The sequence below is a fragment of the Mytilus galloprovincialis genome, chromosome 13 (assembly GCF_965363235.1).
Source record: "Mytilus galloprovincialis chromosome 13, xbMytGall1.hap1.1, whole genome shotgun sequence".
NCBI lineage: Eukaryota > Metazoa > Mollusca > Bivalvia > Mytilida > Mytilidae > Mytilus > Mytilus galloprovincialis.
Genome location: NC_134850.1, coordinates 64,195,278 through 64,223,062, shown reverse-complemented (window position 1 = coordinate 64,223,062; position 27,785 = coordinate 64,195,278). Strand labels below are relative to the sequence as shown.

General features: G+C 32.4%; 1 protein-coding gene across 8 annotated transcripts in view; it reads right to left on the bottom strand.

Moving 5' to 3' along the window:
- The window catches only part of LOC143056543 (agrin-like), a 146,173-nt gene that overhangs the window by 6,485 nt on the left and 111,903 nt on the right, over window positions 1-27,785 (bottom strand). For 5 of the 8 annotated variants that reach the window (XM_076229625.1, XM_076229627.1, XM_076229629.1 and 2 more), the window contains 22 exons: window positions 27,575-27,751; window positions 26,962-27,094; window positions 26,148-26,260; window positions 25,564-25,701; window positions 22,776-22,877; window positions 21,042-21,191; window positions 20,677-20,820; window positions 20,012-20,257; window positions 17,962-18,102; window positions 14,595-14,717; window positions 13,840-13,989; window positions 12,930-13,131; window positions 12,495-12,710; window positions 10,235-10,371; window positions 8,840-8,947; window positions 7,397-7,528; window positions 4,868-4,990; window positions 4,294-4,411; window positions 3,850-3,967; window positions 3,349-3,468; window positions 1,317-1,503; window positions 689-770 (listed from right to left, as the gene is read on the bottom strand). In XM_076229625.1, the coding sequence (XP_076085740.1) occupies window positions 689-770; window positions 1,317-1,503; window positions 3,349-3,468; window positions 3,850-3,967; window positions 4,294-4,411; window positions 4,868-4,990; window positions 7,397-7,528; window positions 8,840-8,947; window positions 10,235-10,371; window positions 12,495-12,710; window positions 12,930-13,131; window positions 13,840-13,989; window positions 14,595-14,717; window positions 17,962-18,102; window positions 20,012-20,257; window positions 20,677-20,820; window positions 21,042-21,191; window positions 22,776-22,877; window positions 25,564-25,701; window positions 26,148-26,260; window positions 26,962-27,094; window positions 27,575-27,751 (3,160 nt within the window). The remainder of the gene's footprint in view (window positions 1-688; window positions 771-1,316; window positions 1,504-3,348; window positions 3,469-3,849; window positions 3,968-4,293; window positions 4,412-4,867; window positions 4,991-7,396; window positions 7,529-8,839; window positions 8,948-10,234; window positions 10,372-12,494; window positions 12,711-12,929; window positions 13,132-13,839; window positions 13,990-14,594; window positions 14,718-17,961; window positions 18,103-20,011; window positions 20,258-20,676; window positions 20,821-21,041; window positions 21,192-22,775; window positions 22,878-25,563; window positions 25,702-26,147; window positions 26,261-26,961; window positions 27,095-27,574; window positions 27,752-27,785) is intronic. The other 3 variants (XM_076229626.1, XM_076229628.1, XM_076229631.1) reach the window with 3 other exon arrangements.

Here is a 27,785-nt window from a genome sequence, read left to right as displayed (position 1 = left end):
GTCAAGGATGATTTTGCATTCGATTTCATGCTAACAACCTTTCACTAGCAATTGACTAAAATAATTTTTCAGTTGATCAGTTTGAAGTAAAGAATTCAAACTACTACTGGGAAAAACCTATTGTAAATGAATAAAAAACATTTGGAATATGCACTATAAAAATATAAAAGATTAACACATGAACTATATTATCCTTCAATCATGTCAGGTTACGATTATTTGATCACACTAAGACCTTGCACGATTTTTCTAAACGAGCAATATGTGTCAGGTAGACTGTATCCAATAATGAGAATGTAAAAGTAAAGGTCAAATACGGAACAAAATTACGTAATTATAAATGTGAATGATTTGCAATTATATATGCTTATATTGTATTTTTTTCTATTTGTAATTGACTGTATATTGTAATTTTTTCTATTTGTAATTGACTAGCAATTAGTTGGATTATATTATAATTTATAATTGTATGTTTTACAGACAAATTAAACTAACAAGTACTAACAAAATTTAATATATACTACTAACGGTTAACGAGGCCGGGATAAGGTACCGGTATTTGATGTATCCACTAACAAATGTGAAAAACTATCAATAAAACATGATTTACCATTAAAAAAAAATAAAAAAATATATGGAATGGGAGATAACTCTCTGACTGCATTACATTAAACAAAGTTCTACTTACTCTTCAGAAATCTCATTTGAATACTGTAAATAGGTTTCTCCATCAAATAATAAAGGTCTGTCTCTGTTGACAGAGTCTACTCCTGAGCAAAACAAATAATCTTATCATAATTAACAATATAAGAGGTGTAGATTAACTGAAATCACCCTAGTTTATGGTGGGGTTTGTATTGCTTAGTCATAAATTTTCTATGTTGTGTCTTGTGAACTATTATTTGTCTGTTTTTCTTTTAACTTTTGAGCCATGGCATTGTCAGTTTATTTTCAGTCTATGAGTTTGGCTGTCCCTCTGGTATCTTTCGCCCCTCTTTTAAGTCAAAATTATTGTATTTAAGGAACGACTGAAATATATTGGGACCTGCATAATTTAAATAAAGGATTACCACAAAACTTTGAGGACCTCCTGAAGTATTTCAGGATACACTGAAATATTTCATGAATACCACAAATAAATTAGTAAAACTTTATATTTAGGAAGTTCTTAAATATTAAAGTGACAGCAAAAAAAAAAAAAGTTCAAGGAGAACTTCCATTTACAGCTTTAACTGAGTAAATTCAAAGGGAATGTCTATGATATTCACCAGAAAAATTTTCAAATCTAGATAATTCAAAATTAGAATGAAACTTACTTTTTTCACATTTTACTCCGATAAATTTGGCGGGACATTTACATTCCACCTGATCCATTTTGGGTATACAGACCCCGCCATTCAAACATGGATTTACATTACATGGAGCGCCTCGGTAGGGGAGAACATTTATCTTATCTTTGGCTGACAACATCAAATCATCATACAGTTTACCATTTATATACATCTGAAATAAAACATGTACACTAAACATAAGTCATGCCAGGACAAGTTATATAGCAGAATTTACCAAAACCATCTAATAAGCTAGTGTAAAAGATAAGCATTTCTATCATACAACCTTCTAGTCTTGAAGTCTTCATACCATTGTTTCAATATACTATCAACATTAAATTATACTGTACATATAGTTTCTACCATTGCATCAAGTGTGATACGATATTTATCCACTCAAGACAGGTAAATTTTCAAATTTAAAAGGAGCGGCTCACCATGCCTTTCAAATATTTTAAATTTACCGTAGATGCTCGCCTAAAAGTCGATCCGACTATAAGTCGGATGCCCTTTTCAGCTCCAAATTCTGAGGATTTAGTCTTGACCCTCGTATAAGTCGGACAAAATTTTGACATTTTTTTGGCAGCTGACAGTTTCTGAACGCCGGTAAAACCAATGCAAAAATATTCATTTTCTGCATGAATGTTTGTTTGGTTTGAATTTAATTGATGTTGATTATGATAATTTATATAGCTTTTAATAATAAAGATGTATTTATTCCTGTTGTTTTGTTCACTGTTTGATTACAGGTTAGCCATGTGTTGTTGACGTAATGCATCAATGATTTTGTAGGGTATGACTAACAACCTATTGTTTGAGAAAAGCGAACATAAACCAATATGAACCTGAAAAATTTAAAGTCAATCAATATTTTTCACAGCACACATAACTCAGTGTTAAAAGAACATGTACACTTCATAATTCTTATTATATTGTGATGATAAAGGATTAAAAAAAATAAGTGAAGCTTATCAACTTTATATTAAAATAACTTCCAACTCATTAGTGTCATCTGTTCACCTATCACTGATATTTTTCACACCTTTAGTGAATACAACTCTTTGTCTCTTAATTAAGGGTTATCAATGGATTATATTGGCTTGCCAATCAATTTTGTAATCTTTGTGTTTACCTGAGACATTTTAATGAATAATATTTTGATCTTGGGAATGAATCTTAAAATTATTTTTGATTATTGTATGATTTATAAGTACTGAATTGATATCATGATATCACAATAATGACACAATAACTCCGCTGAATACATCCTTTTACATAGTTGGTACATTGTTATCTCGTTTTCATTTTTGGTTCTTAGCTCTTTCTTTTGGGTTTATGCACAAACCATTTGACCATGAAAATCAATACACAAACCGGAAACAGTCGGAAATTCAACACAAATTGACAGAAAAAAAGTTAACAAAGTACAAATAAAACACAAAGACAGTATTGTAGTCATTTATTTTCAACAAAAACTTTTTATTCAAGGATTTATGTAGGTTTGGCAATCACCAACGTAGTTTTGACCAGAAAATTCACTCCTGACCACTTTTCTCGAGCTTGGATTTTTCCTCTGGTCTCGGGATCTCGCTTATAAGTCGGTACCCCTCTCTGGATTCTGAATTTTACTCCCAAACTTCCGACTTATAAGCGAGTTTCTACGGTAACTGTCGATAGTGGATAAATATTGTATTGAACAAGATTTGGCGTGGAATCTGTTTCTCTTATGATTTTAAGACGATCATGTAAACAATTTATTTAAAGCTATCTTTTCGAACGGCATGCAAAAAATATGTATTCTTTCTACGTGGGCTTCATAAGACATGATCCCCTTTTTTGTGACATTACGATAGAAATTAAAGACAAAAGCAAGAAAATATGACATCATAATTAAATTTTAACCAATGAAGATCTGGGATCAAATGAATTACACATTGATTAAATAAAATTCATCTACAGGTCGGGAAAATGATAAATTGAGTAAGAGTTAGAGAATACATAAATACAATATACAAACCCTTTGTATTACTCCTGTCAAATTATATGTTATATTAGAATCCACAGGGATATCAAATCTACTTTTAAATCCACCCAGGTATAGGATACTGTTGTCTAAATTTAATTCTGTTAAAAATCCCTGAAACAAAAACAGATAATTAGATTAATTCAAGTTAAATTCTTAGAAACTGGGAAAAATAAGATTTGTGTATTACTGCAATTTGACAAATCAGTGTCCTTATATTTTTACAGTTAGAGTTTTTGCTTGTGACATATTATATTAATGTTTTATTTCTGTGTAATTCTGTCTCTTGTGGAGAGTTGTCTCATTGGCAATCATACCACATCTTCTAATTTATATTATAAAATATAATTTCAAAGATTTGGCAACATATCTAACTTGTAACCAAGACAACATTAATATTAACTTAAGATACAAACAAACCTTCGACTCCCCTGTATAATTATACTGTAGATTTTTGTCGATCAGCAATATACCAAATTTCTTGGTTTTACATACCTTCGACTCCCCCGTATAATTATACTGTGGATTTTTGTCTATCAGCAATATACCAAATTTCTTGGTTTTATCAATCATCACTTCATGCCATGTATCAAGGGAAATAACTGCATCACTCCTACAATAAATGTTGGAGTGAACTAAAAATTGATCTCTTATCACAGAGTCATTAATGACAGGAATTAGCAAATAGACTTTGGAAAGATACTTGTTATTTCATGGATCATTAAGAAATCAACACAAGGTCAAAATTAACTTTATTGTTGAAGGCTGGTTGCCATAATTGCTTACATCTACTTCATTTGAACTTTGGTGGATAGTTGTCTCATTGGCAATCATATCACATCTCCTTATTTTTATATGCGATGTAATAAGAATGTAAATGAACACTTATGATATAACAATAATACATTCTACGAGAAAACAATATAAATGCCTACTTACGATATAACAATAGTACCACTTCCCATGTTGAACCTGAATTCAACCCTTCTATCCACAATGTTTAGAGATATGAAATCTCCATTGCCTCCCGCATATGTACTGGCATAAAACAAAACTCCTGGAAAAATAACATACTTGTAGTCTATGATACAAAACAGAACTACAGGGAAAATAACAGTATACATTTCTAACTTTTAACAAAACTCCTGGATAAAATAAAAACATGTCGTAAATTAAAAAACAACTTCCTGAAAAAAACCCATAGTACATTTGTAGATCTTATTTGGTTTTTAAAGATTTCTATCTGTTATACTGCAGGTCGCAAAGTAATAGGTGGAAATGACAAAATTGGACGAAAGGTCATTCAAGGGCAATAACTCATATAAGTAACCATGTTTGACAATATGGACAAAAACAAGTAGATCTTGACATTCTGAACACCTCTCCCAACAGATTTTCTCTATCTGTAACAGTTTTTAAGACAATATACACAGCTTGCATTTTACACTTTTGTTCTATTGCAAGTAATGTTTGTCTGTTCTTTGCTGGAATTATGTAGATGCATAAAACTTACCGTTAGGTTTGGATGTCTTGAACCAGATAGTAAATGTCATGGCTGTACTCCCTATGTCACCCAATGGTAGCTCAAGGAAAGAGTTTCCTGAAAACTCAGGGACATCTATTGGTTGTAATTTTTCTGAAAAAAAATTCAAATTAGAACATTGTCAGTTGTTGTCAATTTGTTTTTATAGCAAGTTGTCTATTGAAATATTTGGTTTTGATGTCAGGTTTTCAGTGGTTTGTTGGAATTAAAACATAGTTGGTCTAGACTTTACACAATTAAGGGGGTTCGCGGGTCTAAATCATTTATATATGATTTCTCTATATTTTTCTATAAATGAACTTTATCTTATAGTTAATAGAAAAATAAAATAAAAAAATGGGGTCACCGTTCATTTGCGCTCACAATCTGCCTTCGAAAGAAGCATACATCTTTGTAAAAGTGTTTTTTTTCTGTTGAACTAATAGGAGAAATAAAGGTAATATCCAAATAAAATCAAAGAGCAGATTGCTCTGAGGGATACGATTGCCATTGTTTCCTTGACACATGTATGCATGTAGCTGGATAATATTATTTTCAAAACTAATTCAAATGACAAACAGACATGTAAAATAGTTACAAAATAGCCAAACCCGGATAAAAGTGTATGAACAATGTAATTAGGTCTATTGTGTTTTATTTTTGTACTATTAATACCAAGTTTACTTTCCACAACAGTCACTGACTGACTCAGAGTGAGAGATGTCAGAGAAGGTATTTTATTTCACTCATTGGTTATTATATTTTATTAAGTGTCTGTTAGCGATGCGCCGACGTATAGTCATCAATGTGCTGATGGATCGTCGTATGATGTAGATGTAGATGTAGATTTCAATTCGTATCTTATCACCTTTTTTCCTACGTTAATTCTAGGAGGAACCCCATTCCTAACTCTTTAAATATTTAATTTCCTTTGGGTCAGTCATCATGGCTCCTTTCCGTACACATTTATCGGTTTAAATTGCATTCGTTTTTAATATATTACGACGTTTATTGACAGAACGAGCTAATACTCGACGTCTTGTTTATATTCAAAATTCACAGATTACTGCCGGAAGGGAGACAACTCGAAATGATAATATGGAAGACTCCATTTCGCCTGAAGGGGTGTTCTACGATGTGGAATATATTTATTTTAATCTAAATGATGCATATGATTTAAAATTATGCAACAACAATAACCCTCAATAGCAGACATACATAGAAAAGATCCCATGAGTTATAAATTAATTAATTGAGTGGGGAATCCAGAGCAACCATTCAATCTAAAACCCCTTAAAGTCAAGAAAACTATACGCATGCGCATAATTTCCAAATCAAACCCTGGGGCAAGATATATTAAATGCTTATTAAACGACCTAGATGGTTCTCAATTTCTTTATGGAAGTACAATCTCAAATATCAGTTTCATAACGGTAACATATAAGAAAAACTCCACTTCAGTTCTTATATGATAGAAATAGATTTATCGGTATTCAGAGAACTCTCACATTTTATCAAAATTGGGAATTCCCTCTGACGTGTTTCTAAATTTATAACTACACTAAATATAAATACTGCTTAATTCTGATTTTCCGTGTTGTTAAAAACACGCATCGAAGTCAAGGGAATTATCAAACATGAAGATTATGAAAAGAACATTATAGGAAAGTTGTTTAAGTTCAATCCCTTTGTTTATTTTTACCTTTTAAAGCAAGACAATCATAAGAATCTGAGATGTTCCTTAATATTTAGAATAAAACGATTGACGTGAGGGAAATTGCTCTGAGCCACCGGTATAAGTCTACAGATTGCTTGAAAGCAATCGTATCCCAAAAAGAAATTTAGTACAGAAATCGCTCTAATTTTACAATAATTTAGTTTAAGTACAGCATATATCGAAATTATATTAAAAAGTATGGGTCACCGATGAGTTAAAAGAGATATTTCAATTTTAAAGCCAAAAAATGGCATTTTTCCACCAAAGGGAGATAATTTGGAACTTTTTCAATGATGTTTACATTTTAAAAGTCATCTGGGGCCAACACGAATTAATTGTTTTGAATGTTTTTTGTACCATATGATAAAGTAGCAACTACAAAAGGTAATAAATAAAATCTGTAATGGAAAAAAATATTTGATTTTTTTCTGAAATTTTTATACCCTCGAGCCTCCTTAAGAGCTTGTTTTATAATATGAAGTAAATCAAGACTTTTGGTTGAATTTTAAATGTTTTTTTATTGTATAGCTAGGCTAGGTTGCAGTCTCATTTGAATTAATACTTTTGTCATATCATCAATGTTGGTATTTTAGATACAGTAATTTAGAGCTTAACAAATGCTATAAACTGTTCGAAATTGTTTCAGACATTTGGACTTATATCATCACAATATATATGTTAGACATTTCAAATTTATATCAGTCAAATAACTGAATAAAAGTTTTCAAGAACTCTTGGATAAGCTCTGCGATCTAGGTTTTTTTTTCTATCAGTCTGTGGCTATTTTCACTGTAAAAACTTACCAAATTCACAGAACTCTCCCTCCCTGTTAGAACTACAGATACATTTGTATGAGTTTCCATAGATCTGACAAGTAGAACTCTCATGACAGTTAGCCATCACACATGGATCCAATACTATCTCACAATCACGTCCTAAAATAACAACAATAAATAAATCAGATTATATGTAATTCAGCCAGAATTTCTTCAGGGAAAAATCTTATTCCTAGTTAGGGGTGTTAAAAAATAACTCTTTTACTCGTTTTTCTTTCTTTGTACTAGCAATTGCTCTAGTTCTTTGTTCTTAAACATTGTACTATATAAGTATACTATACATGCTATAGTAACAGTATTTTTAACACAAAATTTAAACATATAGTCGCCGTCAGCTGAAATTCGTAGCGGTTATCGGTAAAAATAATCTAAACTATCAATCGCGTTCACTCAAGATATAGTTTTTCACATTCCATTCATAAATCGCAAAAAGAAAAACCACTACTGACCTACCTTTTAAGTGATCGCACTGTAATAATCCTGACCTTCACATTATCCAGAATGCTTTCCATTGTAATTCCGTCATCTTTGTTTCTATGAGGATTTTGTCTACATATGACATACGTGACTTATGCAGTTTCCTGAAATGTTCTTTTCATTGATGATAAGGTTTCCCGCGCTTTATGCAAATTTTATGAAATTGAACTCCACAGAAACACTTCCGGTAAAAACAATGGCGGATTCCACCTTTCAAAATCGTCTTGGAAAATGTGAAGGTCAGGATTTCACAGTGCAATCACTTAAAAGGTAGGTCAGTAGTGGTTTTTCTTTTGGCGATTTATGAATGGAATGTGAAAAACTATATCTTGAGTGAACGTGGTTGATAGTTTAGATTATTTTTACCGATAACCGCTACGAATTTCAGCTGACGGCGACTATAGTACAGTTTGCTTTCAGTATGCCATATACCTTGAAGATCCTGTCTTTTTCCAATTTCCTATAAATCTAAATCTATCCAACCACCTTTGTAGTCTCATGACAGTGTGTTCCCCTCCAGTGTGGGAGGTAATTTTGTATTTTTGTATTTAAGGACATTAAACAAGTAAGAGCAAAGACTGGTCAGAATCAGAGTCCAAATAATGTGTCTAGGTAGAATGACAAATCTTTATGCGATTAAAATTCTGGCTTGATCTGACTAGTACAATGCAGGATGAATATTCATATCACACTGACATATTTTTTCCTCTGAAATATGCATTTAATTTGCCACTGGACATTAAACAGCCATACATCAATCCTTTTATATGTTACATAAAGAGGGACAGCCTTGGTAACTATCCCCTCTTTCTGACAAATGTAGTTCATTAAGGCATTTTTTTGTGAAAAATAAATTATGCTAACATTCTGAATTCAATACAAAGTTATTACATTTCTAAATTCTTTTTAACACTATATATTGTGCACAAATACCTGTAAATCCATGTTTACACACACAGCTATAAACATCAGAATCTTTCGCCAGACAAGTCCCTCCATATTTACACGGTAAACTGTTACAGGAATTACTTCCACATTCAGCTGAAAACACATTTACAGAGTTATAGAAAATAAACAATCTACTGGTACAAATACATTGACAAAATCCCTGTAAATTCATACTGTTCAACTTCTGAAAAATATTGCAATCTAAAATTGTAACATGATGCTTTTCTTTGTTTTAATTCCAAAAGTAAATGTGATGCACAATAGCTGATTATGCAGTATGGGCATTGCTCATTGTTAATGTTAACTGCTGTACGGTGACCTATAGTTGTTAATTTCTGTGGAGAGTTGTCTCATTGGCAATCATACCACATTATATATTATTTTTTATATATGTCTGTTCGTTATTCTTGTCATGAAAGAATGAAATCATTCTTAAAGAAAGTACACATGTATTATTACTTTTTTTATTTTGAGAAATAGTTGCTTTTCCTGAATATTTTTAGCTTCATCAACTAAAATTGGCTGTCTTTTTACTTGTCTCATAACGCCATTTTGTGGTGAAGAAGTTCTAGAATTTTCTGTGAGAATCAAATTAATTCTTTTATATCATGCTCTAGCTAGCTATTCTCATGTAAATGCACAGTGAAACAATACTGATAAAATATAATGCCTTCTCTTGTTAAGGATGTTTGCTCTTAACATTAAAAAAATTTGCCCACTAACCCCTACTTTTCTTTTCATATTTTCATTATGTATTATTTAAAAAGCCATATTTCAAAATCTTATGAAATCCTTGTTATTTTTTCATAGTTTTTTAAACAAAAAAGGTGCCAATGTTAAGTAAAAGAAAAATCTAGAGAGAATTATTTCCCGCCAAATTTTCTACAGCTTATATTGCGAAAACAAGCACACTTTTTCTGCTTTTTTAGTTTTTTTTATTTATATACGTTTCAATTTATAACAGTCTCTTGTTATTTTTTAAACAGAGTAGCAAACATCCTTAAAATAGGCAGATGACCATACAGCTATGACTATTCATAGTTCTAAATTCTGTCTGTACTTATATTTTTGCATTGAACAAAATCCTGTGTTTCTCTGACAACTGTACACTAAATCCATCAGTTGCATATTGATTGATATTTAGTTAAGTTTTGGTTACATGATTCGTTTAATGGTTGTTATTGGCTTAGAAGTAGCTTTCAGTAATTGTTAGTACTCTAGATCTGAGATTGGTACTTTGTGTTATTACTTTTGTTTAGTGTTTTGTGTGTTTTTTGTTGATCTGATAAGTAAAGCCTTCTTCAACTTATTTTTGTAGTAATTGCTTGTTCAAAGTTAACAGCCACTAATAAATAAATGATGTTTTCCCATTCTACCTACCGATATCTAAACCTGACATAATATGATCTGATACTTGTGGGTAAGATAGATCATAGAGGTGTGTTCTCAGTTTGTTCTTGACGTGGAAAGTTTTAATACAGCCAACAAATCCCATTGGCAGTCTCTGTTTGAATTCCCTGAAAAATAAATGTGAAGTTATAAACATGCAATAGCTACATCTTTGGCACTTATTCAAATGAGACACATGAGTTAAACAACTGTTTTCGCCAAATATGAAGACATGCTTCTCCATATCAAAGGAGAAATATGTAATAATTTTTCTTTTAATTTCGTTCAGCCAAACAGGGGGTATATATATGTATCTGACACATCCAGAATTGTACACACAGTACAACTCATTACTGTCAAGTTGGTAACCATTTATAAAGTCATTTTCTCACATCAGTTTCTGAGAACAGTGGTACGAAAATATGTTTGGAAAGAACAGGCAGACAGACAAAGGAATTGCCAAATTGCCAGACTAGGGGTAGAAAAAGTAGGTTTGAAGAATGAAACTGTTTTTGCTGTTGTGTCTGTACTTAATTACTCTGATATTTCTTAAACATCTTATATCATTTGGTTTAAAATTAATCTATAAAGAGCTAAGGTTAAAACAAGAATGTGTGGATAGCACACTAATGCCCTTCTCACACTATCATTTTCTATTTTCAGTAGACCATAAAATTTGGGTCAAAACTCTAATTTAGCATTTAAATCAGTAAGATCACATCATAGGGAACATGTGTACTAAGTTTTAAAGTTGATTGGACTTCAACTTAATCAATAACTACCTCAACCAAAAACCTTTACCTGAAGTGGGACAGGCGGATGAAGGGACCAAAAACATAATGCCCCTAGGTGAGGTATATAAGTTTACCTTCAACTAGTTTTTATAATGAATTTTTTTTTTTAATACTCAAGATTTGACTTTTAATGAAGTAATAAAATTGAGAATGGAAATGGGGAATATGTCAAAGAGACAACAACCCAACCATAGAAAAGACAACAGCAGAAGGTCACCAACAGGTCTTCAATGTACAGTGAAACCTGGGTAAACCGAACCCTGATAAAACCGAATTTCAGTTTAAACCGAACAAATTTCAAAGTCCCACAAAATTTCCCCATCAATTAACGTTAATCTAACCTGAAAAAACCGAACCCTGTCAACACCGAATTCCGAACGCTTTTTGAAGGCTCGTTAGTAAATTTGTATCTAAAAATTACCTGTCAAAATCGATCAATACCAATCAAATTATTTGCATGATTTAATTAAACAAACACAGGATGGCAGAGTATCCCCGAAGGTATTTGAGGTTTAATGAACTTGTGAGTTGTTATTACAAACTAATTAGCATGTCTGTGTGCATGTATAAAGTGATTTTTTTGTAAAGAAACGTTAAACTGGTCAGCTACCCCCATCGCCGATAATGACAAGAATAATTACGGCCACAAAATCGAAACTGCCATTCTGTAGCTAAACTGTTTAATTAAATAATAGTTTTAAAGACTTTCACTGGATTAAGAAGTTGTGCAACACAACAAGGTCAATGGATTTCGATTGCTGGATTCCCATTAGAGGCCCTATATACTACAATGTATTTGATTCGAATGCTCCCGAGGACTTCCATTAGCTATTTAGCAACGATAAAGTCAGAGAATAAACTGGACCCCTGCTGTTGTTTCACTGTTATCGTGTGCCGAAGTATCAATCAGCGGGTGACCAGTTTAGTCCGAGAACTCGTGTGTACAATGACATTCCCGATTCAACTACGGAATCGTCATGTGACTGTGTATCTGAATTGGTCAGTGAATTAACGGATGAGAAAATAATTATAAAAAGCAAAATCACTCCACGTCGGACATCTCCCAACGACGAGCGTGATTGACAGAGTGGCGTTTGATTTATAACAAAAATGTAGCAAAACGTCTATCTTTTATCTTCTTTTACTTTTACATTTACATCTAAATCAACACAAAAATAAACTGTCGTCTGTTGTGTCACCTATTATTCCTGCCAAAATTATTTTGGTGTCGACTTCCGTCTACCTCTACAATCCGAACACCTGTGAAAACCGAACAAAACGCAAAGTCCCGTGGGTGTTCGGTTTGGACAGGTTTCACTGTAGTGCATTTCGTTGGTGTAAGTAATTACGAAATTAAATTTTTAACCAATGACAAATTTCCAATAGGCTTGTATGCAAACTTCGGAAAATAAGTGAATCCACGGTGGTTAAATTCATCATTTGGTCTAAATACTCACTTATCTATTTCACTTTGTGGATTTCCTAAATAAAATGGTCTGTCTACTAAGTTGAGTGAGACCAATGATCCTGGAGCTGTTCCTAACACTGGCGCTTCTTTGTCCACTGTAAGTGACCCGTCCTTACCGTCCCGACTGGCCGTTACATGGATAAATTGGTTCAGCTGTATCCTATGTCTGTTTCTCAGTATCATAGGACCACCACCTACGTCAAATCTACAGAAATAATACAATCAAAAATATATATTTCACCATTTCCATGAATAATCAATTCTAAATCTAAATGAATGAACCTTTTATGATTTCATTTTTTTTTTTATCATGCATTATTTATTGAATGAGAACAGTAAGCAAGGTCAAGATATGAACAAACTAAAATATAAATCATTTTCAGATCTCTTTTTGTCTCTCTGATTCTCTCCTTAATTAGATTACCTGAACTCTACATATGCATCTCTGAGTGACAAAGACAAGAAATCTCCAGACCCATTGGGGAACTGGCTGCTAAACAATAATAGTCCATCATAATTCAAGGCTTTAAAACTGATATCAATAATTATCTCATGGTCCGTTTGAATGTAGTGTCGTAATATTAACTGTGACATGCCAGAAAAGGATGGAGTGGTGATTCGTCCATCTGAAAAAAAGTTCATAATCAATGTTCTTGTCAATTATGATGACCCAAAAATTAAATAGGACTTGATATAAAAGCAGTTCAATATTCACTCTCTCTTAATACTTCATTCAAATATGGAAAAGGTCCAATGTTTTCATTTGATTTACATTATTGTCATAGCAATAGCTTTAAATTCAAGGATACAATTTGTACAACATGATATGTTTATATATATCATTGATAAAGTAATACCTAGTAGCAGTCAAATCTTTAAAAAATAATCATTTATCAGATATTGCAGGTTATGAATTGCTTAGTTTTAAAATATAAAGGATTAACTGTAATTTCATGGTTTAGACCTAAAACTGAAATATTGTAACAGCTTTGATGTAATATCAGTTTTTCGGGAAAATTGTCAAGCCAACATATTATATGGTTAATACTTTTGAAATGCATACTGGCTAGCTCAGCATGCATTGGATCCTGAAAAGTGAATTTACACCAGTTTCATATTTTAAAAGTCAGAGAAAAAAAAATTGTTGCCTATAGAGACAAACAAAGAAGTATAAGAAAAATGTTTAGCCAATTGGCTAAAAATATCAGTAAGTAATTAACAAATATCTATAGAAATATTACAGTCTTATGCTGCATAACAATCATTTTATACTTTCTTAGATGTATAGACAATGGTTAGATGTAAAACAAATCTATTTTGTTAGTATGACTTACTGTCTTTACAAATAGATCCAGATCGACCAATGGGGCAAAGACACCTATAACCCAAGTCTTTGTCTAAGCGACATAAACCATTGTTACGACAAGGATTATTTATACACGAATCATCAGTTACATGTTCATCAAGTGGTAATGTTTTTACTTCTGCAAATATATAAAATTAAATACAATTAAACTCGCCTTGCTGTGGGAGTAATTTTGAATAAAAATGTAAATGTAAACACTGTTCTGTAAACTGTATTAATAAAGATTTAGCATCCTTGCACCAGATGCAATAAGCCAGGATGTACAAAATCATCATCCTTTATTTTGATTGGAGTAAATTAAGTATTCTCTGCATATTCCATTACATGAATCTACAGCACGGTATACTATAAGCAGTAGTGTGAACAAAAGAGACATTAACTTTATAGACCTCTTGTTTATTGATGAAGACAGTATGGTGACCTAAGGATATCTTTTGAGGATATTTGGCATTTAAAAAGTATCTTAGATAAAAGATTTTCTAATGTAATACCCTGATGAAAACATACCATAAGGTGATATTGCCCATATTTGAAATTTCATTCAGAAAATTCAGAAAACACAGCATAGATTTCTGACATTATCAAGTGGCTTTTGAATGTGAAATGAAATCTGACTGTGTAAAACTGGTTAACACAGACTATATGGGAACTGAAGTTTTTTTGGCTTTTATTTGTAAGCAATGTTAGAAAAATTCTAAATAAACAATCTAATCATCAGCTTACCAACACATTCCTTCAGATCTGATGATGACATGTAACCTTGTTTACACTGACAGATTCCCTGTCGACATTGACTGTTACCAGCAGAACAATAGTCACCATTGAGACACCTGTCTAGTATCTTAACTGAAAAATAAACAGAACAATAGTCACTATTGAGACACCTGTCTAGTATTTTAACTGAAAATAATACAGAAAGACAGAATTCAAATAAGGAAAGAAATCAAATATTCATTTTAATTTTTTACTGTAAGATCTTTACATTTAAGTTTCACGATGAAATTTGAATTTTTGAACAAAAGAATGCAAAATTTCGACAGTATATTTTGGAATTCATAAAAATATCTTCTTTACAATTGCCATTAAGGGAATATAACACAAATTTTAGTTTCAACATCAAATATGAAGACCTGTTTGACCTTTAAGTTTTTCTGATAACCTTGTAATGTCTTACCTATAGGAGAAGACCTAGGACCTGTTTGACCTTTAGGTTTTTCTAATGACCTTGTAATGTCTTACCTATAGAAGATCTAGGACCTGTTTGACCTTAAGGTTTTTCTGTTGACCTTGTAATGTCTTACCTATAGAAGATCTAGGACCTGTTTGACCTTTAGGTTTTTCTGTTGACCTTGTTATGTCTTACCTATAGGAGAAGATCTAGGACCTGTTTGACCTTTAGGTTTTTCTGTTGACCTTTAGGTTTTTCTGTTGACCTTGTTATGTCTTACCTATAGAAGATCTAGGACCTGTTTGACCTTAAGGTTTTTCTGTTGACCTTGTAATGTCTTACCTATTGGGGAAGATCTACAACCTGTTTGACCTTTAGGTTTTTCTGTTGACCTTGTTATGTCTTACCTATAGAAGATCTAGGACCTGTTTGACCTTAAGGTTTTTCTGTTGACCTTGTAATGTCTTACCTATAGGGGAAGATCTACAACCTGTTTGACCTTTAGGTTTTTCTGTTGACCTTGTTATGTCTTACCTATAGGAGAAGACCTAGGACCTGTTTGACCTTTAGGTTTTTCTGTTGACCTTGTTATGTCTTACCTATAGGAGAAGATCTATGACCTGTTTGACCTTTAGGTTTTTCTGTTGAACTTGTTATGTCTTACCTATAGAAGATCTAGGACCTGTTTGACCTTTAGGTTTTTCTGTTGACCTTGTTATGTCTTACCTATAGAAGATCTAGGACCTGTTTGACCTTTAGGTTTTTCTGTTGACCTTGTAATGTTTTACCTATAGGAGAAGATCTAGGACCTGTTTGATCTTTAGGTTTTATTGTTGACCTTGTAATGTCTTACCTATAGAAGATCTAGGACCTGTTTGACCTTTAGGTTTTTCTGTTGACCTTGTTATGTCTTACCTATAGGAAAAGATCTAGGACCTGTTTGACCTTTAGGTTTTTCTGTTGACCTTGTAATGTCTTACCTATAGGAGAAGATCTAGGACCTGTTTGACCTTTAGGTTTTTCTGTTGAACTTGTTATGTTTTACCTATAGGAGAAGATCTAGGACCTGTTTGACCTTTAAGTTTTTCTGTTGACCTTGTTATGTTTTACCTATAGAAGATCTAGGACCTGTTTGACCGTAAGTTTTTCTGTTGACCTTGTTATGTTTTACCTATAGAAGATCTAGGACCTGTTTGACCGTAAGTTTTTCTGTTGACCTTGTAATGTCTTACCTATAGGAGAAGATCTAGGACCTGTTTGACCTTTAAGTTTTTCTGTTGACCTTGTTATGTTTTACCTATAGAAGATCTAGGACCTGTTTGACCGTAAGTTTTTCTGTTGACCTTGTTATGTTTTACCTATAGGAGAAGATCTAGGACCTGTTTGACCTTTAAGTTTTTCTGTTGACCTTGTTATGTTTTACCTATAGGAGAAGATCTAGGACCTGTTTGACCTTTAAGTTTTTCTGTTGACCTTGTTATGTTTTACCTATAGAAGATCTAGGACCTGTTTGACCGTAAGTTTTTCTGTTGACCTTGTTATGTTTTACCTATAGAAGATCTAGGACCTGTTTGACCGTAAGTTTTTCTGTTGACCTTGTAATGTCTTACCTATAGGAGAAGATCTAGGACCTGTTTGACCTTTAAGTTTTTCTGTTGACCTTGTTATGTTTTACCTATAGAAGATCTAGGACCTGTTTGACCGTAAGTTTTTCTGTTGACCTTGTTATGTTTTACCTATAGAAGATCTAGGACCTGTTTGACCGTAAGTTTTTCTGTTGACCTTGTTATGTCTTACCTATAGAAGATCTAGGACCTGTTTGACCTTTAGGTTTTTCTGTTGAACTTGTTATGTTTTACCTATAGGAGAAGATCTAGGACCTGTTTGACCTTTAAGTTTTTCTGTTGACCTTGTTATGTTTTACCTATAGAAGATCTAGGACCTGTTTGACCGTAAGTTTTTCTGTTGACCTTGTTATGTTTTACCTATAGAAGATCTAGGACCTGTTTGACCGTAAGTTTTTCTGTTGACCTTGTAATGTCTTACCTATAGGAGAAGATCTAGGACCTGTTTGACCTTTAAGTTTTTCTGTTGACCTTGTTATGTTTTACCTATAGAAGATCTAGGACCTGTTTGACCGTAAGTTTTTCTGTTGACCTTGTTATGTTTTACCTATAGAAGATCTAGGACCTGTTTGACCGTAAGTTTTTCTGTTGACCTTGTTATGTTTTACCTATAGAAGACCTAGGACCTGTTTGACCTTTAGGTTTTTCTGATGACCTTGTAATGTCTTACCTATAGGAGAAGATCTGAGACCTGTTTGACATTCAGGTTTTTCTGTTGACCTTTAGGTTTTTCTGTTGACCTTGTAATGTTTTACCTATAGGAGAAGATCTAGGACCTGTTTGACCTTTAAGTTTTTCTGTTGACCTTGTAATGTCTTACCTATAGAAGATCTAGGACCTGTTTGACCTTTAGGTTTTTCTGTTGACCTTGTTATGTCTTACCTATAGAAGACCTAGGACCTGTTTGACCTTTAGGTTTTTCTGATGACCTTGTAATGTCTTACCTATAGGGGAAGATCTGAGACCTGTTTGACCTTTTGGTTTTTCTGTTGACCTTGTAATGTCTTACCTATAGAAGATGTCTTAAGACATTACAAGGTCATCAGAAAAACCTAAAGGTCCTGTTTGACCTTTAGGTTTTTCTGTTGACCTTGTAATGTCTTACCTATAGGAGAAGATCTAGGACCTGTTTGACCTTTAGGTTTTTCTGATGACCTTGTAATGTCTTACCTATAGGGGAAGATCTGAGACCTGTTTGACCTTTTGGTTTTTCTGTTGACCTTGTAATGTCTTACCTATAGAAGATGTAGGACCTGTTTGACCTTTAGGTTTTTCTGTTGACCTTGTAATGTCTTACCTATAGGAGAAGATCTAGGACCTGTTTGACCTTTAGGTTTTTCTGTTGACCTTGTAACATCAGCTTCTCCATCATCTGTGTGTTTTGTTGTTTTCCGAGAAAGTCTATTAGGATGCATAGGAGCTGTTGTTTTTCTGTTAGCTGAAATGAAATTAAGAGCTCAAGGTAAACTCTAGTTAAGGTCTATTCATACTTAAAGCAAAATAAACGTACTTCATGCAGAATCATAACTGGAAACTTTCTTGTGAGTAAGCATTGGTAACTAGAGGCTCTTAAGAGCCTGTGTCGCTCACCTTGGTCTATATGCATATCAAACAAAGAAAATAGATCATCAGATGGATTCATGACAAAATTGTGTTTTGGTAATGGTGATGTGTTTGGAGATCTTGCTTTACTGAACATTCTTGCTACTTACAATTTTGTCTATCTATAACTAACTTGGCCCTTTAGTTCCAGAGGAATATATTTTGTAAAAACTAATGAAAATTGTTAAAAATTGACTATAAAGGGCAATAACTCCTTAAGAGGTCAACTGACCATTTTGGTTATGTTGACTTATTTGTAGATCTTACTTTGCTGAACATTATTGCAGTTTACAGTTTATCTCTATCTATAATAGTATTCAAAGTAATAGATATTGACTTGATAAACAATTTAAAACCTTGTCAGATTTGCTATAAATGCTTTGGTTTCAAAGTTATAAGCCAAAATCTACATTTTACCCCAATGTTCTATTTACAGCCATGGTGGTCATCTTGGTTGGTTGGCCGGGTCATCGGACACATTTTTTAAACTAGATAACCTAATTATGATTGTGGTTAAGTTTGGCCCAGTAGTTTCAGAGGAGGAAATTTTTGTAATAGTTAACGACGCACAAAAATATACGAAAAATTGGTAAAAATGACTATATAGTGCAATAACTCCTTCAGGGGTCAACTGACCATTTTAGTCACGTTGACTTATTTGTAGCTCTTACTTTGCTGAACATTATTGCTGTTTGCAGTTTATCTCTATCTATAAAAATATTCAAGGTAATAACCAAAAACAGCAAAATTTCCTTAAAATTACCAATTCAGGGGCAGCAACCCAACAATCGGTTGTCCGATTCATTTCAAAATTTCAAGGCAGATAGATTTTTACTTGATAAACAATTTTACTACATGTCAGATTTGCTCTAAATGCTATGGTTTTTGAGTTATCAGCCAAAAACTGCATTTTACCCCAATGTTCTATTTTTAGCCATGGCGGCCATCTTGGTTGGATGGCCGGGTCACCGGACACATTTTTCAAACTAAATTCCCTAAAGATGATTGTGGCCTAGTTTTGATTAATTTGGCCCAGTAGTTTCATAGGAGAAGATTTTTGTAAAAGATTACTAAAATTTACGAAAAATGGTTAAAAATTGACTATAAAGGGCAATAACTCCTAAAGGGGTCAACTGACCATTTCGGTCATGTCGACTTATTTGTTAATCTTAATTTGCTGAACATTATTGCTTATAAACAGTTTATCTCTATCTATAATATTATTCAAGATAATAACCAAAAACAGTAAAATTTCCTTAAAATTACCAATTCAGGGGCAGCAACCCAACAACGGTTGTCCGATTTATCTGAAAATTTCAGGGCAGATAGATCTTGACCTGATAAACAATTTTATCCTATCAGATTTGCTCTAAATGCTTTGGTTTTTGATTTATAAGCCAAAAACTGCATTTTACCCCTATGTTCTATTTTTAGCCATGGAGGCCATCTTGGTTGGTTGGCCGGGTCACTGGACACATTTTTTAAACTAGATACCCAAATGATGATTGTGGCCAAGTTTGGATTAATTTGGCCCAGTAGTTTCAGAGGAGAAGATCTTTGTAAAAGTTAACGACGCCGGACGACAGACGCCTGAAGCCGGACGCATAGTGATGGGAAAAGCTGGGCCAGGTGAGCTATTAAGCAGTTTCTAAGGTTTGAAAAGGAAATACAGATGATGCATAATATGAGACAGAATCTATAGGCAGAACAAATTATAGTGAATGGAATTAATAATTTTGACCTACCATTATGACATGGTGCTAGGTGGTGCATGTACAGATGTGTTTGTTGTTCACAGGAAGTTAAATGTAGCTGACATTCTGACTGGTACGTCCTGCCGTCACTGCCACATACTACTGCTGAGTTTTTATGATCTTTTGGTAAACAAGGGAGATTACTGCAGTCACAATATGCCCGTCCATTTTGTTCTTTACACTCGCCACCAAATCCACAAACCAATTCCATGCAAGTACCTTGTATTGACACACCATCTGTCAAAAATAAAATTCATCAATATGATATCTTGACATGGGATAATTTAAACTTTAGTTAGTTATTGTTTGATACTTTATGGAATTTGTGCCAATGATTCTTTGAAATTTACCCATAGCAAATTTTATTCATATCCTTATATGTTGTTTATTTGTGCTTCTTTGACCAATGATTGTGTGTTTATTTCCTAGTTTCTTCCAGGGTTTGTATAGTCTTTAGGAGATAATGTTGAACCACATGTAGATATAACAGAGGGTATTTAGTATTTAGATTTACTGGAATTTTATTTTATTTCAAAGTGTAACTAAAAACATAAGCCAAAAATGACAAGATTTCTTAATTTTTTTCTGTGTTTTGAGGTTGCTGCTTCAATGATTTTTATACCTTTGCATTGTATCTAATATAAAGGAATACATACATATATCACATCCATTTATACCAATCTGTAGTCCATTAGTACACTTGTCACACTTCAGTCCGGTCATACCATGTCTACACTGGCATTGACCGGTACTCTGCTCACAATCAGTTCTTGTTGACCCATATCTATTACATTCACAACCTAAAATCATATTGTGTTTAAAACAAAATACTTTTCGAAAGATTGATCATTGAAACACTACAAACACCACATTAAAGTATAAAATACTGCATTGAAAAACTTTTTTTTTTAAAGAAAATAAAAAAAATTGTAAAGGGCAGGTGTCTTGCCTGTAATTACCTCAGATGTTAAAATTGGATAACAAAAAATATCTATCAAATAATCTTGAATATTGTACTAACGTAAACATCCATTTATGCCCTTAAGATTCCAGTATCCAGGGAGACATAGATTACACTTAGCTCCTCCCACTCCATGTTTACATTCACATTTATTTGTATTTGGATGACATGTGTTGTCAATGGTGCCATAGCGATTACATGTACATACACCTGAAAAATAGGATTACTTTAAACAGTGGAGAAAAATTAGTTCTATGGTAACCGAAAGTTTGTTAGTACTTTGTCCAGAGTGTCTATATGCCATTTTGTTTTTCTGTGTTGTGATTAAAAACAATACACAATAACAAAACTTTTTGAAAATTTTATCTTTGATGGTGGTTTGTTTTGATCAATAAAGGAATTATATGTGACTGTCATACAAGTGAGAGGTTTAGCTAGCTATAAAACACTGATAAAGGACTTTCTGCTTAATATTTTCCTTGGAGTTTGGTATTTCTGCTATTTTACCTTTCCCCCTTCTTTCAACAATATTTCAATATATCTAAAATGTTTAAATTTATATAATTCAATTTCATTTCAAAGAAGAGGGGTTCGCATAAAGTTTATATAAAAAAAATAGTTTTATCTCTCCAACTAGAAGGGTTAGTGTTATAAATGAGATCCTTTAAAATTACAAAATGTACAAAACAAAACAATACTGCATAGATAAATGAAGATTGGTGCCAATGAATTATAGCAACAACCTTTGACATTATTGCTTCTGAGAAAATACCATATGGAAAAATAAGGCTCTTTGCAAACATTACAGATTTGTATTGGAGAGATGAACAGACAGACTGAAATAGACTTTTAATTACCCTTCCTTCTGAGTGGAAGTTTATTAAAAGTTATAAATTTAAATTATTGTTTCATACACACAACACTTTAAATCATTGTGGAATGGAAATATCTTTTGACCAATTCAAAGAATTGGTACTAACATGGGATCTAAAACAGCTCATGCCAGTACAGTGCATGCTAATAGTGCCTTACTATGCACTGTATGTAATAAATTATGTTGTTTTCATGACTTTTGTATGTGTGTATATATTTTATTATCCAGTCAATTTAAAAAGCTCACTTTAGCTTGTGTTTATTTAAGTAGACTTTAAATAAAACTTTGAATTGAATTGAATTGAATATATAGAGACCTAAGACCCTTAATAATGTGAAAAGAATATTTGTTTCTCTGTGTGCTAACAACAATATCATGTAATTATAAGCTCTCGTACCAATTATTTAAAACATTACAACAACACCAATGAAAGGAAGAAACACAACACACATAGACAACATATAAAACATTCAATAATACATAGATGTTTTCCCTGTAAAAATCAACACAATCATGGTTATTGTAAACAATCAGCATTGTTAATCGAAAACCAATTATTATATTGAGCACATTCTTAATACTTTTTACTTTAATTAAAAAAAAATTTGGATCTCTTGACTTACATGTTAAAGAATAGCAATATTCTGTCAAATTGACAACAAACTTTGAAGAATAATATTCCAACAACACCAGAAATTTGAGATGAGAAACTCGAAACTAATACAAGTATAAAATCTTGAATCTTTCTTATGATTGATTGGTATTTGCTTTACGCAGCATGAGCACAATAAGGCTACCGGTATATCGCGGTAAGAATCTTTCTGATGTTCTGTCATGAGAAACTCAAAACTTGCCTATTTAAAATCTTGATTTTTTTTTATGTTTTGTCAAGAAAAAAATAAGCGTCCATGGTTACTCACTAGTACATCCATCAAAGTTTGGTCCAGATGCTGCTGTAACTCCATCATCACAACATCCATACTGTGTCTCGCTACAATCTTCTATAACATCATTCTGAAATTCTTAAGTGTTAATAGCACAGGTGTAACATATAAACACTCACACACACAAACAGTGTATTTACATGTAATATTCATAATGAAATGCATAATGAATTAAAAAGTTAATGAGTGAAACAAAGCTATTATCAGTAATATTTTATGACGTAGAGGAATTAGAAATAAATCATAACAAAGGATTCATCAATATAATTATGAAAATTTACAATGACATCAATCAAGTTCAACTTATTATGTATAATTTTAACTTCTAAAAATATAATTAAATCATTTCTAAATAAGAAAACAGACAATATTTTGTTCACCCGAAAGTGTCACAATGATAAAAAAAGTAAGAAATTTGGACATGTAACAGAAAACGATAAACATCACACGAGAGATTAAAACATTAAATTGTAGAACATTTTTTTTTAAATGTTGAAGTCCTTTCAGAAAATAATCAATTGATAATTTAAGTCATTTTATATTTTTGAAGAGAATTTTTCAGCACCTTGATATTCTTCATAGTGAACTAAAGGAGTAGGTAAGGACCGATTTTGGCCTCAAATTTCAGTTTCATCTGACGAAAGATTTTGACCACTTTTTAAATACGTAAGTGTCTATTTCATTTGATTCAATTTTTTTTTGTGAAAGACTTTAACTCATTTGGTCATTAAAAACGATCTGATTCAAGCTAAAATATGGAAAATCTACCAAATATGCGAAAAAATGTCACTTTTCAGATGGTTTTTGTCAAAAATGAAAGTTGTTAAGATTTCAGTAATTTAGCATGATTTAATGGTGCTAGTATCGGATATATGTGCATTGTATTGTAAAAAAACAGCCCATATTTATGTAGCAGAACCATTCCTCTATCCAATAAATAACTAAAAGTTTACATTTTAACAATTTTGTAAAACTGCTATATTTTGGGGCCAAAAAGGGCTCTTACTGGACCTACTCCTTTTAATGTCCATTGGCAGATATTGCATGCATATCTGAACAAGAACAATTATAAGTGTACAGTAATATGAATATAAATCTAACTTTGAACTACTGGACTGATATTAAAGTAGAGCCAGATTTTTAACATAAGTGTTCACAAGCTTAAGGTAATAGTCCGAAGAAAGACATGTAGTTCTTCCTGGACACATTAGTACTCTGACACCCAGTTGGTCAATCATGAAACTTATTCTAAATACTGCAAGCTTAGTCGAAAATCAGCAAATACCAATGATAAAGTCCATGATGTGACCCTTCTCTTGAGGCAAGCAAGCTATTAAAAGCCACTTAGGCAATTTTTGAAGAGATCGTTTCTAACACTTCATATTTTTAAATATCTTAATGGAGTAAAAATCAAATAAGAAGAATGGTAGATCATCAAAAGATGATCTTTATGAGATAAATGTTTTCCTTTATCTGCTAAATTCTGTTTTTTATATGAGCCTCCACTGATGAGTCTCATGTAGAAGAAACTCTTGTATGGTGTACAGAATTATAAGCCTGGTATCTTTCATAACTTTTATGAAGAGATGACTTTGACTACTATATTCCATTTTGTCACATCCGTCATGTTTTCTAATGATATGTTCATACAGGATTTGATTATAAAAAAAAAATTAAAATGTAATGATGTTTGTGACCAAATTTGGTCTAGTTTGACCCAAGTGGTTTTAGAGCACAGTTTTTTTTTGGTTTAAAGACAAACAAGAGGCTGTCACAACGACAGCAAACCGGATTTATTAACATTTATTTGTGTCCTGGCAATATCACAAGAACCATTACTGATGAATGGTGAAAGTGAAAATCGTCAATATCAAATTTGACCTCCATTTTGTCATCAGTATCAACATATTAAAATTTGAAAAGCTTAGATTGAATGGTTCATGAGTAAATGCAACAACGTGAATGGAAACGCCATTTTACGATCTTTCAAGAACCATAACTCCTGAACGGTAAAAGTCAAAATCGTCATTATTGAACTTGACCTCTATTTTGTCATCAGTAACAACATATTAAAATTTCAAAAGCTTTGGTTGAATGGTTCATGAGAAAATGCACGGACACGACGGGAAACACCATTTTTCAATCTTTCAAGAACCATAACTCCTGAACGGTAAAAGTCAAAATCGTCATTATTGAACTTGACTTCCATTTTGTCATCAGTAACAGCCTATTAAAATTTAGGAAGCTTTGGTAGAACAGTTCATGCATAAATGCACGGACCCGACTGGATACTCCATTTTTCAATCTTTCAAGAACCATAACTCCTGAACGGTAAAAGTCAAATTCGTCATTATTGAACTTGACCTCCATTCTGTCATTAGTAACAACATATTAAAATTTGGGAAGCTTTGGTAGAACAGTTCATGCGTTATTGCACGGACACGACTGGAAACTCCATTTTTCAATCTTTCAAGAACCATAACTCCTGAACGGTAAAAGTAAAAATCACCATTATTGAACTTGACCTTCGTATAGTTGTTAGTAATAACATATTTAAATTTTAAAAGCTTTGGTTGAACGGTTCATGAGTTAATGCACGGACAACATTTGATTGCCGCCCGCCCGCCAGCCCGCCCGCCGTACATCCACAAATCAATACATTGCATAGCTCACTTTAATATCAACCACAATAAGCAGAAATTAATATTAAAAAATCCAGCACCATTTCTTAACTACTAAATATTTACAATAATATAGACAGTACCTTCTTTGCAGCATTTATGAAAATTAAGATGACAGTAACTCTTTTCTGGGCAACTGTTCTCCTCTGTACAGTAATAGTCTAAATTGGTCACTGGATTAACCAATGGGGAAAACCCATCACAAGATGCTTCCTCCATTTCTTATAAAAAATAATCATTAAATTTTATATTCATTTGACAAGATAACATGAGGTTATCAACAGCAAAGCAGGTTTTACTTGCATTTAGAAGCTAAAATGTCATTGTTAAATTTTATGTTAATATGACGAGATAACATATATAAGGTTTCACTTGCATTTATTAGCTCAAATGTTATTAAGGTAATCAAGAGCCATAACTTCTGAAAAGCATAAGTTGGAAATCATTATAAGAATTGAACTTGCAGAGCTTGTGTTATCATGAATATTACATTTAATTTGAAACAAGCGCTAATTTCAGAATGACAAGAGACTGCTGTTAGCCAATCAAAATAACGTATTATAATGAAACATACATGTAATATAATTATTAAAAGTTAACCTATATTTCTTCTATTCATATTCTTTTTTCATGATTAAGTAACCGAGAGAGGCAAACCCAAACATACCATTACAATTTTCTAAATCAATCTTGGCAATTTCTTTCTGTTGTAAACATGCCTCTTCTTCTAACTGACACATACTACCATAAGTCTTCCCATCAGATCCACAAACTGTTTGTCTACAAAACAGGAACTCATTTTAACTACAATTTATTTCATGAGGATTTTCACTATTTGGACTTTTCTCTAGGACAATGTTAGAACTAAGAATCAGCCCAAAGTCTTGAAATTTAGTTCTTTTAAAACAAATTGGCTCCAGATCAGTGGCTCTTTTCATAAAAAGATCTTATGATTAATATTGATCATATTTTTTACTACAATGTTTTTTTTAAATCAGTTGTAAGATAACAGCAAATATTTTTAAGAATCAGGGTTATCGATAATGCTAAAATATCAGAGGTATAAAGAACATTTTTAATTGCACAATTATTTCGAATCACTTAATTTCTACTGCTAAGCTTCAAAAGTAAGCGGGAATACTAAATACTGTCACAATAAAAATTTATACTGATGCTATTCACATTCAAACTAATTCACCTTAAATATTTTTGACCAATGATATTCCCATTATAATACAGCTTATAACTAATAAACATAAAGGTGAATGTACCCATGGTGATAACATTGATTTATTATTATAGCAATCAGGGCCAAATCCAGGAAAGAGAGGGCCTATAATGGTCAAAAATGGTAAAACAAAATTATTTTGGACAATTTCAAGCAAAACATTATATTTGTTCAGATCAAGGAGAGACATACATCCAATCAACACCTCCCCCTCTCCCTGAATCTGCCATTTGCAATTAACAATATTTCTTACCTGACAGCTTTACAGTTCTTGTTACAATCACATCTATAACCAAAGTGACCGTCTGTTACACATTTCCCGCCAAATCTACAGTTGACATTTTCCTCACAAATCAATAAGACTTCTTCATCACCAGAGCCTCCATCTGAGTTTTTGTTTTTATATTAAAAATTATATTTACAACATCAAAACAACATCAACATGCCGGGTTCTATAGTATATGGTATTTACAAACATGCAACCCAGTGACCTTAAATTACAAATTCACATGCAAATGAAGTTTCAATAATTTGTTACTTCTCATTTATAGGGAAGGATAAGTGATACAAGTATGTTGTTGAAGCATCTAAATAGAAATAAATTAAAATCTTTACAAATTCGGTCTTTTAATAGCTTTTTTACATCAAATTGTACGTATTTTCCTTACTGTTGAGAGCCGAACAATGACTGGCCCTGTACAAGTAGATAGTTTCACTATCTCGTTCTTTCTTGCTTTTATTTTTGATTTTCTTAATGTCAACCATAGCACATCTATTAGTTGTTGTTTTGGGAACACATACTAATACAGAGGCCCTTTCCTAAAATTCTCAAGAATAGCTCTAAGCCTCATACAGTGAAATATTACCTCCAGAAGTAGAGCCCTCTCGCTCATCTTCACATGAGCCTAAATCTACAATCTGTAGATTGGTGTTCAGTCTGCATGCCTCCTTCTTCATAGTACATTCATTTATATAGGTCTTGCCATTGTTTGCACAAACCATTCTGACCGTCTCTGGACATTGAATACTTGGGTCACATGTTTCTGAAATAATAAACAGTATCTGAAAATTTGACAT